Genomic DNA, 15,592 nt, shown 5'->3' with positions numbered 1-15,592 from the left:
GTGCGCATTATCAGAACCAACACCAGCGCATGCTCCGCCTCCTTTCCGAGCCGCGGAGGCAAGATCCTCCGCTCTCCGCCAGGCGCATGCGCGCCCGCGCGCCCGCGCACTGCCTGCCGGGAATTGTAGTTTCGGTGAGGCGGGCCCGGCTAGTCCAGTGGCCGCGCTCCGGTGTCGCGGCCCCAGAAGGCCGAGGCGGAAGTGGAACGGCCACCCCGGGGAGCGAGGGCGCGGGGTTAGCGGGCGCGGGGTGCCGAGAAGGGGCTCGGGGCTCAGGAAGGGCGCGTGCGCGGCGACAGTCTCCGGGGGAAGAGGCAGGGCAAGGCTAGGCGCCGGGGGGCTGGTGGTCGGGGCATCCAGTCTGGAAGATGCACAAGAGGAAGGGACCCCCGGGACCCCCAGGCCGAGGCGCCGCCGCCGCCCGCCAGGTGAGTCTGCGCCCCACGGCCCCGGCGGGGGAGCCCCTCCCCACCCGGTCACACGCTCAGGGGAGGGCCCCACCCCCCAGGGAAGCCCCATCTCCGCCTCCTAGGTGAGCCCGGGTCCCTGCCCCCAGGTAAGGCCTGAACCCCCGAAGTAGGGCCTGCTGGCCTTGCACCCCCCACCCCCGACTCGTGGCTCTCCACCCCTTGTTCAGGGCCACCTGTTGCCGCAACAGCTCCAATCAGGGAGGGGCAGCAGTCAGACCGCCTCATCAAACCCTTGCATCAGCCTGTTCAGGTCACGCTCTTTATTCCCATTGTAAGGATGAGCACACTAAGGCCCAGAGAGGTGAAGACACCTATCCAAGGTCATAGGGATCAGCAGCCTGGCCAGCACCAGGTGCACATCCAGAGCTACATCCCTTATCCCACCCCTTATCCCACAGGACTGTGACTTGGCCCTTTCCTCCCTGCCCCAGACACCTGGAGGAGTTTGACTTATCCTAGCTTTGATGGGGGAGCCCAGGACATGGCCAAGTGCTCAGCTATTAGAGTCCAACCTGAAGTTCCCTCCTGGCGCCTACACAGCTTAACTTCACAGATCTGAGTCTTAGTTCTCTCATCTGTAAAATGGAGACCCAGAAGAGTCCCTGTTTCACAGGACAGTCCTGAAGATTCATTGGCATAGTTTATGGAAAGTGCTAGAACATAGCACTCAATAAATGTTATCACTATCATTATTCCTAGAAGATAGAACATATGTAATTGCCAACATTTGGCTGATTTTGACCTACATCTAGGCAGTTTCATACCCCTAGTATCATGTCGTGATTGGTCGTTCACCAGAATGGGAAGAGAGGTGTATGTGGCCAAGGCCCACTTTGAACTTCGACTGTGTTGCCAGAGCTTCTAATTGCTCTTGATGCCCCAACCTTCCTGCACAGCCCCCTCGGGGTTTGGAGGCTGCTGGAAGGAAAAGCTCAGGTGTGCAGAGTGGCTTTGCTTAGGGCAAGGTGTGCGGTCTGCTTCCCTTGGTGAACTTGAGTAGCCGCACATCTCAGATGCAGGTTCAGAGAACAAAACTAGGTCTCTCCACCTGCCCTTTGCCTCATTTGATCTGTGCCAAAGGGCTAGGCCCATCTTGGGACACCTGTTGCAGTCTGGACCTGCTGGCACTCCCCAGGGAATGGCTTGTCCAGGAAGACCTTGTTTTCTTCCTTCCCTGGGGACTCTGGGTTCATCCTGGCTGCCTCTGGCCAAGCAGGACAGCCCAAGGGCTGATTGGACCCTTGTTGTTCCCACAGCTTGGCCTGCTGGTCGACCTCTCTCCAGATGGCTTAATGATCCCCGAGGATGGAGTGAACCATGAGGAACTAGAGACTGAGTTGTTGGCCTTGGTGGGGGGTCAGCCCCCAGCCCTAGAGAAGCTCAGAGGCAAAGGTAAGATGCTTAACATACTTCTGAACATTTTTGGATCTCCTCCTGTGGGATGAGCTTGGAGCTGGGCACTGGGTAGACAGGGGAAGGAAAACAGAGGGAGTTCCCTCCTGGAGCGCACGGTCTGAGAGAGGAAGCAATCAACTCTGGACACAGACTGAGGATGTGAATCCCAGCACTTACCCATCATGTCACCTGTGCTGGCCTTGGTTTTCCCATCTGTAAAATGGGAATAATACTTGTTTACATCCTAGGAGTCAATCTAGGGCTCGTAAGGCCCTTCCCAAGAGCTGACTGACACATAATACACCTGTATTATCATCAGTCCCAACCTCTAACTTTCTGTCCCATGATTCTGGTGGGATGGGGGAAGCACAGAGCTGTGGAGAGATCTGTGAGTTGGGGTGGAATTCCTGCAGGAACCACTTACCAACAGCCAGGTGATGAGTTAGCCATGTTTCCAGGAGGGGTCACAGCAGGTGCAAAGGCCATGGGGTAGGTGGGGGGGAGCGGGGGCAGAGGACTCTGCAGTGGTTGAGTCGAGTTGGAGCCTCGAGGCTAAAAAAGCCTTCAGACGTTTTAGCTGCTAGTCAGTCCTTGTTCCGTGTGGGTCTCATCTTTATGGATCTGCCTCCTCGCTACAATGCATTTGATTTGGGGACCCTCAAGAGTGGTAAGAAAGTTGGAGCCCCTTACAAAGAAGCAGGAGCAAAGCGGTGCTCAGCTTTCCTGTTCCGGCTCTTATGTCGTAAACGATGGTCCTTCCTGGTCTGTTCAGTGCCACACTTTTCTCATTTTCCTGCTTTTTGTTGGTGATTTCACTGTTCAAAATGGTCCCAGGCCAAGCGCTGGTGTCAGGTCCTAGGAGTACAGAGGACTGTGAGGTGACTTGCAGCGATAAACCTCACTCAGGTGCGAGTTCACGTTCTGTTCTCTGGCCGAGTGTTCAGTGTTCACTAATCAGCACGGATATTCAGCAAGGTGTCTTCAAACGGAAGCACCCAAAGCAAAGTTGGGTATTGATCACTTAGTAAAAATGTTGTGCCAGGGGATGGGGCTGGGGCTCAGTGGTAGAGGCCCTGGGTCCATCCTCAGCACCACATAAAAATCAGTAAGTAAAATCAAGATGTTGTTAAAATAAATATCTGTTAAAATTATGTTGTGCCTAGACGCTCACAGGGACCTGACCCCGCATCTCATGTCCCACAATGAGCTGACATCCACCAGCTCAGCCTCCTAGGCCGCTTTCTCGAGCAGAGCTATTCTGAGTAATGGGCATAAGGTGAATAATAAGAGACCAGGGGTGCAGTCGTCCCCCCGATTCATGGTTTTTCTTCTGTGGTTTCAATTACCCACAGTCAATCACAGTTGACTGGAAATAGTTAATGGAAGATTCCAGAAACAAACAATTCATAAGCCAAATTGCACGGTGTCCTAATTAGTGTGATGAAATCTCCCAGCATCCTGTCCAAGGTGTGAATCATCCCTTGGTCCAGTGTGTCCACACTATGTGTGCTGCCCGCCCATTATCACTGAGCAGCCATCTGGATTGTCAGGTCCACTGTCTCGGGAGCACAGTGCTTGTGTTTGAGTGACCCTCACTGCCCTTGATGGCCCCAAAGCACAAGAGTACTGATACAAAGCAGGCATGAGGGCACAGCCCATGGAAGGACAGAAGTTTTGGTGCTAACGTGGCAATGCTCAGGGCGTATAGGAAAATACTTAGTAGGTAGAGGGTTTGGTGTTATCCGTGGTTTCGGACGTCACAGGTGGCCTGCGAGTGTGTTCTCTGTGGTTCGTTCTAAGACCTTCGTTTACCTTTAGTCCCCACAATCTACCCGCGCAGAAGGAGCTGTTATCCCTGGGTAACAGATGGGGAAACTCTAGCCCAGAGAGGCGAGGTGACTTGCCCAAGGTCACACAGGGAGAACATTGCAGAGCTGGGATTTGAACTCAGGTAGCCTGGCCCCAGAACTGAGCTGGATGAAGAAGACATGAGTCCAGGGAGGTTGGTGTGGCAGGAGGGTGGCATCGTGCAGGGAGGGCTCGAGGACACTGGGGTGCCGTGAAGGGCAGGAAAGGCACCTGCTGCCCTGCTGCTGACCTCTGTGCCCTCAGGGCCTGGGTGTCTGAGATGGGAGGCTGGGGACCTTAGGGGACAATGGTTTAACGGAGGCCTCCTGCCACCAGGTCCCCTGCCCATGGAGGCCATTGAGAAGATGGCCAGGTTGTGTATGCAAGACCCAGATGAGGAGGAGGAGGAGGGGACAGACGACGATGACGTGGAGGCCGACGACGCGCTGCTGGTGAGCACCGAGCCCGGGAAGGCCTCTCCCTGGCCCCGTCCAGCGGCTGCATGTCCACCCTGGCTGTCTCCCACAGGCGGAGCTAAACGAGGTCCTCGGGGAAGACGAGAAGGTGCTAGAGCCCCCGCCACCTGTGGCCCAGGTACAGCTCCCTCGAGCCCCCCCTCGGTCTGAGTCAAGGCTCACCGGTGGCCTTTTCAGCCACGTGACCTGACAGGCGACAGAAACCTCTGCGCCCAAGTTCTCCCTATGGAGACCCTGATCTCTGCCCTCCTGGGTGGGGGAGGCTGGCTGAGGGGACGTGTGTCAGTGCCAGGAAGGGTCGAGGGGAAGCCGAGGAGGGTCACCACCCAGACTGTGCCCGCCCACCCCCCCCCCTGCAGCCGAAGCCCTCGGCCCCCCACCTGGGGCTGGAGGCCACCCTGCAGGAGCGCCTGGCCCTCTACCAGTCAGCCATCGAAAGCGCCAGGCAAGCTGGGGACAGCGCCAAGACACGGCGCTATGACCGGGGGCTCAAGGTGAGTGGGCGGGCAGGTCTGGGACAAGCCCCAGCACCAGGCTCCGGCCCCTGACCCTGCCCATGCCTCACCCCAGACGCTGGAAAACCTGCTGGCCTCCGTCCGGAAGGGCAATGCCATCGATGAAGGGGACATCCCGCCACCTGTGGCTGTAGGAAAGGGCCCAGCAGCTACACCCAGCCACATGCCTGCACCTCCCCCGCTGGTCCCCACAAACCCGCCCACCCCGGAACCCAGGGTCACCCGGGAGAGCCCTCCTGTCTCCGCCCCAGGCTCGGCTAAGCCCCGGCTGCCCCCAGGTAGGCCGTGGGCAGGGCCAGGGAGCACCTGGTTGGGGGGGCTGTGTGTAGGCCCCCTCCTATGCGCAGAGTGCGTCCTTCCACACCGTGACTGTCATTCAGCCTTCAAAGGAAGGTGGTTCTGGTGTGGGCTGTGATGGGGTGCACCGTGAGGACAGTGTGCTGAGTGACCAGGTCAGTCACAGAGAGCAGGCACCCGGAGTCCATGCTTGGGAGGCCCCTGGCGGAGTCCTAGGGATAGAGATGGGATGCGGAATGGTGTCTGCCAGATGGGCACGGAGACACAGTGGTTAATGGGATCAGAGTTTCAGTTGGGAAGATGAGAAGGTTCTGGAGATGGGCGGCCGTGATGGTTGCACAGTGTGACCGCAGTTGACACCACTGACTTTTATACTTAAAAATGGTTTCAAGTGGGCATGGTGATGCCGCCCGTAAGCCAGCTACTCAGGAGGCTGAGGCAGGAGGATTGCAAGTTGGAGGCCAGCCTTGGCAATTAGTGAGATCCTGTGTCCAAAAAACAAGGGGGGGGGGCTGGGGATGTGGCCCAGTGATAGAGTGCCCTTGGGTTCCATCCCTAACACCACGCAGACACACACACAAGAGGTTAAAATGGAAGAAGATGGCAAATTTTGTGTTATGTCTATTTTACCACAGTTATTTTAAGATTTATATATCTTCATGTTTTAAATTTTATTTTGTTTCATTTATATATTTTCAAGGAAGGGACAGGTATCTGGCACTGAACCCTGGAGCTGTTACTACTGAGCCACATCCCCAGCCTGTGTTTTTTATTTTTTAATTTTGAGACAGGTCTCACTAAGTTGCTTAGGGCCTTACTAAGTTGCTGAGGCTGGCTTTGGACTTTTGATCCTCCTGCCTCAGCCTCCCGAACTCCTGAGATTCTAGGTGTGCGCCACTGCTCCCAGTAAAATATTTTAAAATAGACAAAATAAGTGAATGTTGGTGAGTTTGAAATCACTAAGGTTGTCACATATATTAGATTTAAAAGAATGATGTTGGGTCTGGGGATGTAGCTCAGTGATAGAGTGTGTGCTTAACATGTGTGAGGCCCTGGGTTCTATACCCAGAACCATTTCTAAATGTCAGTATTTGTAAGATGCTAGGTGTAAGAACCTTGTATACTTTTTTAAAAATATATTTTTAGTTGTAGATAGGCACTTTATTTATTTCTATGTGGTGCTGAAGATCGAACGCAGTGCCTCACACATGCTAGGCAAGTGCTCTGCCGCTGACTACAGCCCCAGCCCCCCCTGTATACTTGTTAAACTTAAGATTTAAAAAAAAAATGAGCCAGGTGCGGTGGCCCACGCCTGTAATCCCAGAGGCATGGGAGGCTGAGGTAGGAGGATCGTGAGTTCAAAGCCAGCCTCAGCAACTTAGCAAGGCCCTAATCAACTCAGTGAGACCCTGTCTCCAAATAAAATACAAATAGGGCTGAGGATGTGGCTTAGTGGCTGAGTGCCCCTGAGTTCAATCCCCAGTGCCAAAAAAAAAAAAAATTAAAAAATGACAGATGTCAAAAATGTGAGCATTCATAAATTTTCTAGAATTCTCTTGGGGACAAAACTACAGTGGCTGTACAGCCTTCTGGGCCTGGGGTTGATCCCACGTCTCTCCAGGACGCGTGCTCTTGGGGAGGCAGCGTCCCTCTCAGAGCCTCAGTTTAGGCAGCTGTAAAGGGGCTGTGACAGTCGTGGCCGTGGGTGAGCCCAGGCCTGCGGCTTCTGGTGCTCTGTTCTCTCCTTCAGGCCCCTGCAGCCCTGGCCCCCTGGCCCAGCTGCAGAGCCGCCAGCGCGAGTACAAGCTGGCCGCCCTTCACGCCAAGCAGCAGGGAGACACAGCTGCCGCCACCAGACACTTCCGTGTGGCCAAGGTGCGTCCCACCTGACAGTGGGGGAGGGGAGGGCAGGGTGCTTCCTTGCGGAGTCAGGCGACCACGTTTGAGTGCTGTTTGGCCACTGGCCGGCCCTGTTTGCTGTACCCGTGGAGCCTCTGGTTACCTGCTCTGTAAGGGCAGGGGCACTGCAGGAGGATCCAGAGGATGGTGCAAGGAGGGGCTGGAGCCCAGACACCTCTGTTGTGTGGCAGGGCCTGGGAGTCCCCTGGGACCCCGGCCCCCCTGCAGCCTCTCCCCTGATCCCCCCTTCCTTCTCCCAGAGCTTTGATGCCGTGTTGGAGGCCCTGAGCCGAGGGGAGCCCGTGGACCTGTCCCGCCTGCCCCCTCCACCTGGTGAGGACCCACCGAGCCCACCCTCTGGGTCATCCTGATGCTGCTGCCTGTTACTCAGTCCCACCAGCCTGGGTGGGGGTCAGGGTTGTCAAGCAGGCCTCTTGTTGGACTGGACCTCTCTGTCCCCAGACCAGCTGCCCCCAGACCCACCGTCACCAACACCGCCGCCCCCAGCTCCTGCCACAGCACCCACCACGCCAGGTAGGCTGCAGGGGCCCTCGGGTGGGCAGGCCAGCGCAAGACCAGCTCCTGTTCCCTGGACCCTTAATCTGCCCCCCACCCTGTCCGGCCCAGAGGCTCCCCCGCCCCCGCGGACCCTCCTGGAGGCCCTGGAGCAGCGGATGGAGCGATACCATGTAGCTGCAGCCCAGGCCAAGGCCAAGGGTGACCAGCGGAAGGCCCGCATGCATGAGCGCATTGTCAAGGTGCGTGGGGGACGGTGGGCAGCCCCGGGGACCTCGCTCGGCGCCCTGACACCTGTGTGTCCCACAGCAATACCAAGATGCGATCCGAGCCCACAAGGCGGGCCGAGCCGTGGACGTGGCTGAGCTGCCAGTGCCCCCAGGTAGGCTCCGCCCGTCCCCAGCCCTGCAGCCTCTGAGCCTTCGTGGGCTGTGTCCCGTCTCCTGGTGCAGGGAGCCGGCAGCCAGCCACACTTGGGGACCTCTGCAAGCCTGGTTCAGAGGGTGGGCCAGAGTCTGTCCTGACAGAAGCGTTTGCCAGGGAGATTGGCCAGCGCTGGAGATGGGGCGTCTGGACACCGCCCCCTGCCCACTGCCGTGCCCCCTCTCCTGCCTTCCCAGTCGCCAAGCGCTGGCCGTCCACCCACTTGGCTCTCCCCAGCCCCGAGGGCCAGGAGCCTCTTCAGTTGTCAGAGCTGCTGCAGGCCCCCATGAGGGTGGCCATCTGTCCGCATCTTAGGCCCCCCTTATCCTGGAGGCCTCCAGCCAGATCACCCCCAGTGTCCCGCACACCTCCTCCCAGAGGACACCCCAGGACCTGCTTCTTGGAGTCCCGTGGAGTCCTGGGGCCTGGGAAGGGAGGCCGCTGGGCCGAGGGTGGCTGGTCCCGCACAGGCCCGGCAGCAGCTCCTTCCTTGGCTTCAGAGTAGACCACAGGCCCGGGCTCCTCAGGTGGGGACCCGTGTCCACCCCACTCACTGCGCTTCCGCCGGCCGGGCAGGCTTTCCTCCCATCCAGGGCCTGGAGGCCAGTGAGCCTGCCCAGCAGAGCCTGGTGGGGGTCCTGGAGACGGCCATGAAGCTGGCCAGCCAGGACGAAGGCCCAGAGGACGAGGAGGATGAGGCCCTGAGGAAGGTGAGAGGCTGAGGCAGGGGGTGGCAGGGGGCAAGTCCTGGGAGTCCCAGGCGTGACCTGCTTCACGCCCCGTGCCCCCACTTCCTGGCCGTGGGCAGGCCATTCTGCTCTGAGCCTCGGTCCCCTCAGCTGGACGGTGGGCATGGCCAGAATCCCTGCCTCCAGGGCTGCTGAGGACCCCCAGGCGCCAGGTCGTGGGTGTTAAACGCCAGGTCCTTGCTGGTGTCGGCCGGCCTGGGAGTGGCTCTGACGGCCCTGGAAGCTCACTTCCGTCCCCCTCAGCAGCAAGACGGCTCCTCGGCCCCGGTGGCCCAGCCCAAGGCCCCGCCCCCAAAGGCCCCCCCGTCAGGATCAGCACCAACAGCCAAAGCAGCCCCCAAAGCCCCGTCCACCAGAGGTGAGCGCCCCTCCCTGCCCGGCTGCCTGCTCGTGGCCCTCCGGGCGCCCCACAGAGGTTCTCTGCCCACAGCCCAGCAGCAGCTGGCCTTCCTGGAGGGCCGCAAGAAGCAACTCCTGCAGGCCGCTCTGCGCGCCAAGCAGAAGAACGACGTGGAGGGTGCCAAGATGCACCTGCGCCAGGCCAAGGGGCTGGAGCCCATGCTGGAGGCTTCCCGCAACGGACTGCCCGTGGACATCACCAAGGTGAACCCTCCAGGCCCAGGGGAACCACCCAGGCGTCCACTGGTCAGGCTGCAGCCCCTTGGCAGCTGTGGGATCTGGATGTATTAGTTAGGGTCGAGGTTAAGCTGCTGTAACAAATAGGCCACCCCAAGGTAGCAGCCAGAGTGAGGCAGACATGGTTCTTGCATAGAACCCTCAGCGCAGGTGGAGCCCTAAATAAGAGGGCCTCCAGGACCGGGCCTCCGTCCCTCTTGTTGCTCTGCCCCACGCCGGGGACACATGATCCAAGTGACTCACTGCCCTCCAGCCTCCAGCCCTTGGGAAGCAGTGAGAGAAAAAGGCAGAGCAGTTTCCTATAAGGAAGTGACATCACCTTTGCTTGTCTCCCAATGGCCAGGATTGTCCCATGGCCACACCTAGCTGCAAAGGAGCCTGGGACATGTAGTCTCCTGCTGAGTTACTGTGTGCCTGACCCCTGTACCAGGCAAGGGGGTCCCATGTGGGGGGGCAGTTAATGGACTCGCCACCCCAGGAAGGACTGCTCGCTCTGCTCTGAGCATCATTTCCCTCCTTGGGGAAGCGGGGACAGTGACTCCTGCCTTCGGGTCAGCCAGGACTCCTTGGCCATGAAACAGCAACCGCAGTGGAAGATATTTACGGAGCTCATACCAGGTGTCCAGCCCTACGCTGGGCACGGGGACAGAGCTTTGAGCAGCCAGACGAAAGTCCCCACCTCGTGGAGCCGCTGTCCTAGTAGGGAGACCACAGGAGCACACAATAAGTACAGGCCCCCTACTGTGGCCCGAGAGACCCTGCGTGATATGCCCTGTCACCTCCCTCCCCGTCTCTTCCACCTGCTGCTTTGCTCCTGTTCTCCAGCTGTCACTCACATTCAGACACACTCCAGTCTTGGGGCCTTTGCACATGCTGTTCTCTCCCTGGAATGTGCCCTGCCCCGCCCCGCTTGGCTCACTGCTGCCTCTTGAAGACTCTTGAAGTTTCCAGAAGGCTGCTCCCACCTCCCATCCAAAATCCCTCCCTTTAACCAGAACCCCTGCTCTTCCTCTCAAGGTCATCCTTCCCTGCTCTCTGTTACTGCATCGCGAGGTTTCTGTTCCCCAGACAATGTCAGTCTCCTGCTGAGTCAGAGATTTTAGTCTCTTATTCACTGCTTCGTCCCCAGCCCCAGAGCGGGGCCTGCACACAGTAGGGGCTCTGTAAAGATGGCTTGGATGACAGGGACAGCTTCATTGTGTCAGCAGAAGGGCAATGTGGCCAGTCCAGAGGGAGGGGGTGCAGCAGCAGGCAAGGGTGGCCTCCAGAGAGGAGTGAGAGCCTGCAGAGCCCTCCGTGGGCATGCTGTGGCCAGCACAGGCCTGTCCCCATGAGCCTCTCTCCCTAGGTGCCGCCTGCTCCTGTCAACAAGGACGACTTTGTCCTGGTCCAGCGGCCCGGCCCAGGCCTGTCTCAGGAGGCCGCCCGGCGCTATGGCGAGCTCACCAAGCTGATCAGGCAGCAGCACGAGGTGAGGCCCGGCCTGGCCAGCCCACACGGCCTGCGGCCCCCCGCCCGGCCTCACTGCCTCTGCTCTTGTAGATGTGTCTGAACCACTCGAACCAGTTCACCCACCTGGGCAACATCTCCGAGGCCAGCAAGTAAGTGCACAGCTCCTGCCAGGCCATCGAGCCCCGGCCCTGGGCTGAGATTGGGCCTGAGCAGGGCCTCTCGCCGGCAGGTTTGAGAAACTGGCAGAGGGCTGCAAGCAGAGCATGGAGACTCTGAAGCAGGCCTTCGCCCGAGGTCTCCCAACGCCCGCCGCCCGCTTCGAGCAGAGAACATTTAACATCATCAAGTAAGGCCCCTGGTGTCCCCACCTGGGATACCCCTGGGGAGGAACTTGCCCCCTGGAAGCTGGTTTAGGACTCAGCTCTGGAAGAGTTTGGCGGGGAGGGGAGAGCACAGAACATGCAAAGACCCTGGGGCAGGCACAAGGTGCCAGTGAAGGGCTGTGGGGGGTGACAGGCCCTTTCGCTGACACGTGTGGCATAAAGATGTACCTTGCCCCAGGGGGGTAAGTGAGCTCACAGGAAACCCCACATGTTGTGGCTTGGGTGCTATTGGTCGTGGCCCGTTAAGTCCTCCTGCCCCTGAGGGACGGTGCCATTTCCCCACTGACTATATGAGGTTAGGCTTGGCCACTGAGCCTCGGGGCTCCTGCCACACTGGGAGAGCCCACCCCTGTCTCCCTGTCACCTCACCTCTGCCTCTCACCTGTCCCCCTCCCAGAGCTCTGTGGCTCTCTCTCTGGGTCCCTCCCCACACCACGCCTGTGATGGCCCAGGGCCTTCACACCAGCTGCTGCCTCTGTCCAGGCCCTCTTCCCCAGGCCTCGGGGTCCTCCTTGATATCCAGTGTCCTTATACTGTCACCGCCCCTGGGAGCCCTCCTTGGTCACCCTGTATAGAGCAGCCCCTCCCGAGTGAGCTCTGCTCTGTCCCCTGTTTGGAGTCTTGAATTCTTCTCTGGTTCTGTCATTGTGTTCACTGGGCATCTGTCCACTCAGTTAGTCAGGACCCCCCCCCCCAGGGATGGGGGTCTGTCTCCTTTACTTCTTTGCTCCCAGTAGCTAGGGCACTACTTGACACATGGTAGGACTCAAGAAATAGTAAGTGCAGGGCTGGGGCTGGGGCTCAGTGGTAGAGCGCTTGCCTAGCACATGCAAGGTGCTGGATTCTATTCTCAGCACCACGTAAAAATAAATAAATAAAATAAAGGTATTGTGTCCAACTACAACTAAAAAAATAATAATAAGTGAAGGAAAGGTCCCGTAGCACCTAGGGCATGGGTTAACATATAGTAGGTACTCAAAAATATTGTCACATGAAGAGAGGCCACCTAACAGCTAGGACACTGGTTAGCACATAGTTGGTACTCAAGAAATGTTAAAGGAAGGTCTCCCAGCGGCTAGCAATCTGACTGGCACATAGTAGGACTCAAGGAATATTAAGGGAAGTCTTGCAGCAGCTAAAGCATTAGCTACCGCATAGTAGGACTCAAGAGACATTTCCACAACAGCTAAGTCAGTGCTGGGGGAGTTGTAGGTGCTCAAGAAATGTTTAATGAAAGAAGGCCCAGCAGCAAGGGTGCTCAGTGGCACTCAGTAGGACTCAAGGAATATTAAGGGAACGTCTCACCTCATGTAGGGGTGCCTACTAGGTGCTCAAGAAATATTGCCCAGTGAACAGGAGGTCCCCAACAGCAAGGACACTGGTGGGTGCATAGTGGGGAGCTCAAGAAATACTGCTAATGGAAGGGAAGGTTCCCCAACAGTAAGGGCACTGGCTGGTATATAGTAGGTACCAAATAAGTGCATGCAGACCAAAGAAAGACCCAGAAGTCAGGCAGTGGCAGAGCTGAATGGAGAACCGGTCTGACTCTAGAGGTGGCCAGGGCGGGGTTTTCAGTGAGGGCCACCCCGGCTGAGGTGCCTGTTTCCCGCCCGGAAGGATCTTTTCTGACCTAAGCAGCAGCGACATGCTCCTCTTCATCGTGAAGGGCGTCAACCTGCCCACGCCCCCAGGTGAGGGGTCGAGGCCGGGGCTGGGGGCAGGGACCGCCTCTCTGCCCCGCTGGAACCCTCATTTGCCCGCAGGACTGTCCCCTGGCGACCTGGACATCTTTGTGCGGTTCGACTTCCCCTATCCCAATGTGGTAGGTGGGGAGCCTGGGGGGCGGGGCCCAGCCCCAGCGGAAGTCCAAGGCCGGCCCTGAGCGCTGACCACCTTCCCGCCACGACCCAGGAGGAAGCTCAGAAAGACAAGACCAGCGTGGTCAGGAACACGGACTCGCCCGGTGAGCCAGGGCGCCCCGTCCCGCTGCCCAGGGGGACCCTTGGTGTCTGGCCCCCAACCTCCTCCCCCTCCGCCCCCGCAGAATTCAAGGAGCAGTTCAAGTTGGGCATCAACCGCGGCCACCGCGGCTTCCGCAGGGCCATCCAGACCAAGGGCATCAAGTTTGAAGTGGTGCACAAGGGGTGAGCTCCGGGCGCAGGGCGGCGGGGGACAGGGGTGGTGCGGCCCTGAACCCACCGTCCTGCTCCTGCCCACAGGGGGCTGTTCAAGACCGACCGCGTGCTGGGGACAGCCCAGCTGAAGCTGGACGCCTTGGAGACAGCCTGCGAGGTCCGGGAGATCCTCGAGGTGAGGGGTGCCTTTTCTGAGACACCCAAAGTCCCTCCTCCCAGGCCTCGCCACTGCCCGGCCGCGTGCACCCAGGACCGCTGCCCCGCGGACAGCTGTGCCGCGTCCCTGGGCAATGTCGTGGGAATGGCCCTGGTTCTCCCGGGTCCTGGCCCTGGTCCCCCAGCCCTGCCTACTTCCCACCGCCAGTGTCCCTTCACTCCACCTAGGTCCTTGACGGTCGCCGGCCCACTGGGGGGCGGCTGGAGGTGATGGTCCGGATCCGGGAGCCTCTGACCACTCAGCAGTTGGAGACGACGACTGAGAGGTGGCTGGTGATCGACCCTGTGCCAGCGGCTGTGCCCACAGTGAGACGCTGCCCGCCGGCACCCAGGGAGGGGGGCTTTGCTCAGGGGACTCAAGACTCACCGGACTCTGTCCCCTGCAGCAGGTCACTGGGCCTAAAGGGAGGGCACCGCCCATTCCTGCCCCCTCGAGGGAGCCAGGGAACAGGTAGGTGGCTTCATCTCAGTCCCTCCTGGACAGTCCCCATCAGGCATAGATTGGACCATGTCCCTGTCCTGCTTCAACATCTTTCCTAGCACCCTTGTTCTGGAGGATCCAGTTTAAACTCCTCCCTTGATATCTAAGACCTTCTGCCATCTGACCATTGCTGGAATATCCCGGCTTCTCTCTCCCCCTCCCTCCTGTTGGAGGCCATGTCTGGTTCTCCCTGGCCTCTGAGCTCCTGTGTTCTGGTGCCTTGCCTCCTCGTCTTCTGCCCAAGTCTGCCTCCTCCCTTGGGTCCCAACTTGGCCGCTGACTCCTGCAGGAACCCACCCTGACACAGTGGCCTAGGTGTGCGGTCATCTTCCAGCCTGGCTGTGAGCCCGGCAGCACTGGGGTGGGCTTGGCGTGTGTCCCCAGTGCCTGGGGAACCCGTGGGGTAGGGTGGGGCGACCCCGCATTGCCTCCCTCCCCCAGGTCGGCCCGGCCCCTGCACAGCCTCAGTGTGCTGGCCTTCGACCAGGAGCGATTGGAACGGAAGGTGGGTGCCGCTCTGTGGGCTCGGGCTGGGCCCGGGGGCTGCAGATCCAGGCTGGACATTCAAGGCACCTTCTGGGCCCTCAGATCCTGGCCCTGAGGCAGGCGCGGCGGCCGGTGCCCCCCGAGGTGGCCCAGCAGTACCAGGACATCGTGCAGCGCAGCCAGTGGCAGAGGGCACAGCTGGAGCAGGGGGGTGCCAGCCTCCGGAGGGGTAGGGCTCCAGAGGGGACAGCGGGCAACAGGGGCTTGGGGACGGGTATCTGGAGGGACAGGGGCGCGGGGTGCAGGGCATGGAGTGGGCACCCAGATGCCCCAAGGTTAGCGGCTTGGGGCAGACAGGTGGGGGGCCAGCCTGCACCCTGAGCCCCCCACGATCTGCAGAGTATGCGGCCCAGCTGGAGCGCCAGCTGCAGTTCTACACTGAGGCCGCCCGGCGCCTGGGCAACGACGGCAGCAGGGTGAGCTGGGCGGCGGGGTGGGCTGGGCGGCGGGGTGAGCTGGGCGGGGGGAGGGCTGGGGGGCAGGACTGCCCACTGACCGCCCATCCCCCAGGATGCTGCCAAGGAGGCGCTGTACCGGCGGAACCTGGTCGAGAACGAGGTGAGTGCCCCGCGGGCCGGGTGGGCACCGGGTGCCATGGCGGCCCTGACCCCGGCCTCTCCCCCAGCTGCAGCGGCTCCGCAGGTGAGGGCCTGGCGCGCGGGCAGCCAGCCCTCGGCCCCTGCTGCTGGGAAGAGCTGACCCGGCCGCCAAGCAGACAATCAGCGGACAGTACATTCCGGACTCGTCCCCCATCCAGGCCCCCAGCCCAGCTGGATGCCCCGACAGGGCCATCGGGGACAGTGCCCCTCACCCAGGCCTGGCTGGTTGGGCCCGGGGAGTCCTGTTTGCACATCCCAAGGGAGGGCGGCGGGGACCCAGCCACGAGAGCCCTGCAAGCACTTTACTTCCTGTCCCCCAGCCTCAGCCCCTCAGCCCTCCCACCACACCCCAAAGAAGCCACCAAGGCCACTGAGCCCTGCGGCCCCCGGGGGTTGCACCTGCCCAGGGCCCCAGGACCGAACGTGGAATAAACAGCCAGGGTCACACCGGCTCAGCTCTCCTGTCTGTCTCTCACTCTGGCCCCGGGGCCAGGCCAGGTCTCCCATAGCCCGCACCCCACCCTGGGGAGGAACAGGCAGCCCCTGCAGGGTGCGT

The 15,592-nt window shown here is 60.0% G+C and overlaps 1 protein-coding gene across 4 annotated transcripts; it reads left to right on the top strand.

Moving 5' to 3' along the window:
- The first annotated feature begins 128 nt into the window (after nucleotides 1-128).
- Nucleotides 129-15,488, top strand: Cc2d1a (coiled-coil and C2 domain containing 1A). 4 transcript variants are annotated; one of them, XM_046437044.2, is made up of 29 exons: nucleotides 129-428; nucleotides 1,727-1,862; nucleotides 4,050-4,165; nucleotides 4,242-4,307; nucleotides 4,549-4,683; nucleotides 4,760-4,982; nucleotides 6,752-6,876; nucleotides 7,161-7,233; nucleotides 7,363-7,434; nucleotides 7,528-7,658; nucleotides 7,726-7,798; nucleotides 8,416-8,549; nucleotides 8,835-8,946; nucleotides 9,019-9,191; nucleotides 10,573-10,695; nucleotides 10,767-10,825; nucleotides 10,906-11,022; nucleotides 12,677-12,750; nucleotides 12,823-12,881; nucleotides 12,971-13,022; nucleotides 13,104-13,203; nucleotides 13,279-13,369; nucleotides 13,579-13,716; nucleotides 13,800-13,861; nucleotides 14,333-14,396; nucleotides 14,480-14,606; nucleotides 14,777-14,853; nucleotides 14,948-14,995; nucleotides 15,063-15,488. In XM_046437044.2, the coding sequence occupies exons 1-29, from the start codon at nucleotides 369-371 to the stop codon at nucleotides 15,081-15,083; spliced, it is 2,841 nt and encodes a 946-aa protein (XP_046293000.1). In that variant the 5' UTR covers nucleotides 129-368; the 3' UTR covers nucleotides 15,084-15,488. The 4 variants fall into 4 exon arrangements, with proteins under 4 accessions (XP_046293000.1, XP_046292998.1, XP_046292999.1 ...); XM_046437042.1 differs by having other exon boundaries at nucleotides 13,797-13,861; XM_046437043.1 differs by having other exon boundaries at nucleotides 8,832-8,946.
- The last annotated feature ends 104 nt before the right edge of the window (nucleotides 15,489-15,592 follow it).

Source organism: Marmota monax, unplaced genomic scaffold, assembly GCF_021218885.2.
Source record: "Marmota monax isolate L192 unplaced genomic scaffold, Marmota_monax_Labrador192_F-V1.1 WCK01_AAM20220418_F8-fsc00021, whole genome shotgun sequence".
Classification (NCBI taxonomy): domain Eukaryota; kingdom Metazoa; phylum Chordata; class Mammalia; order Rodentia; family Sciuridae; genus Marmota; species Marmota monax.
Note: the sequence above shows the minus strand (reverse complement) of the source record. Positions and strands in the feature narration are given on the sequence as shown.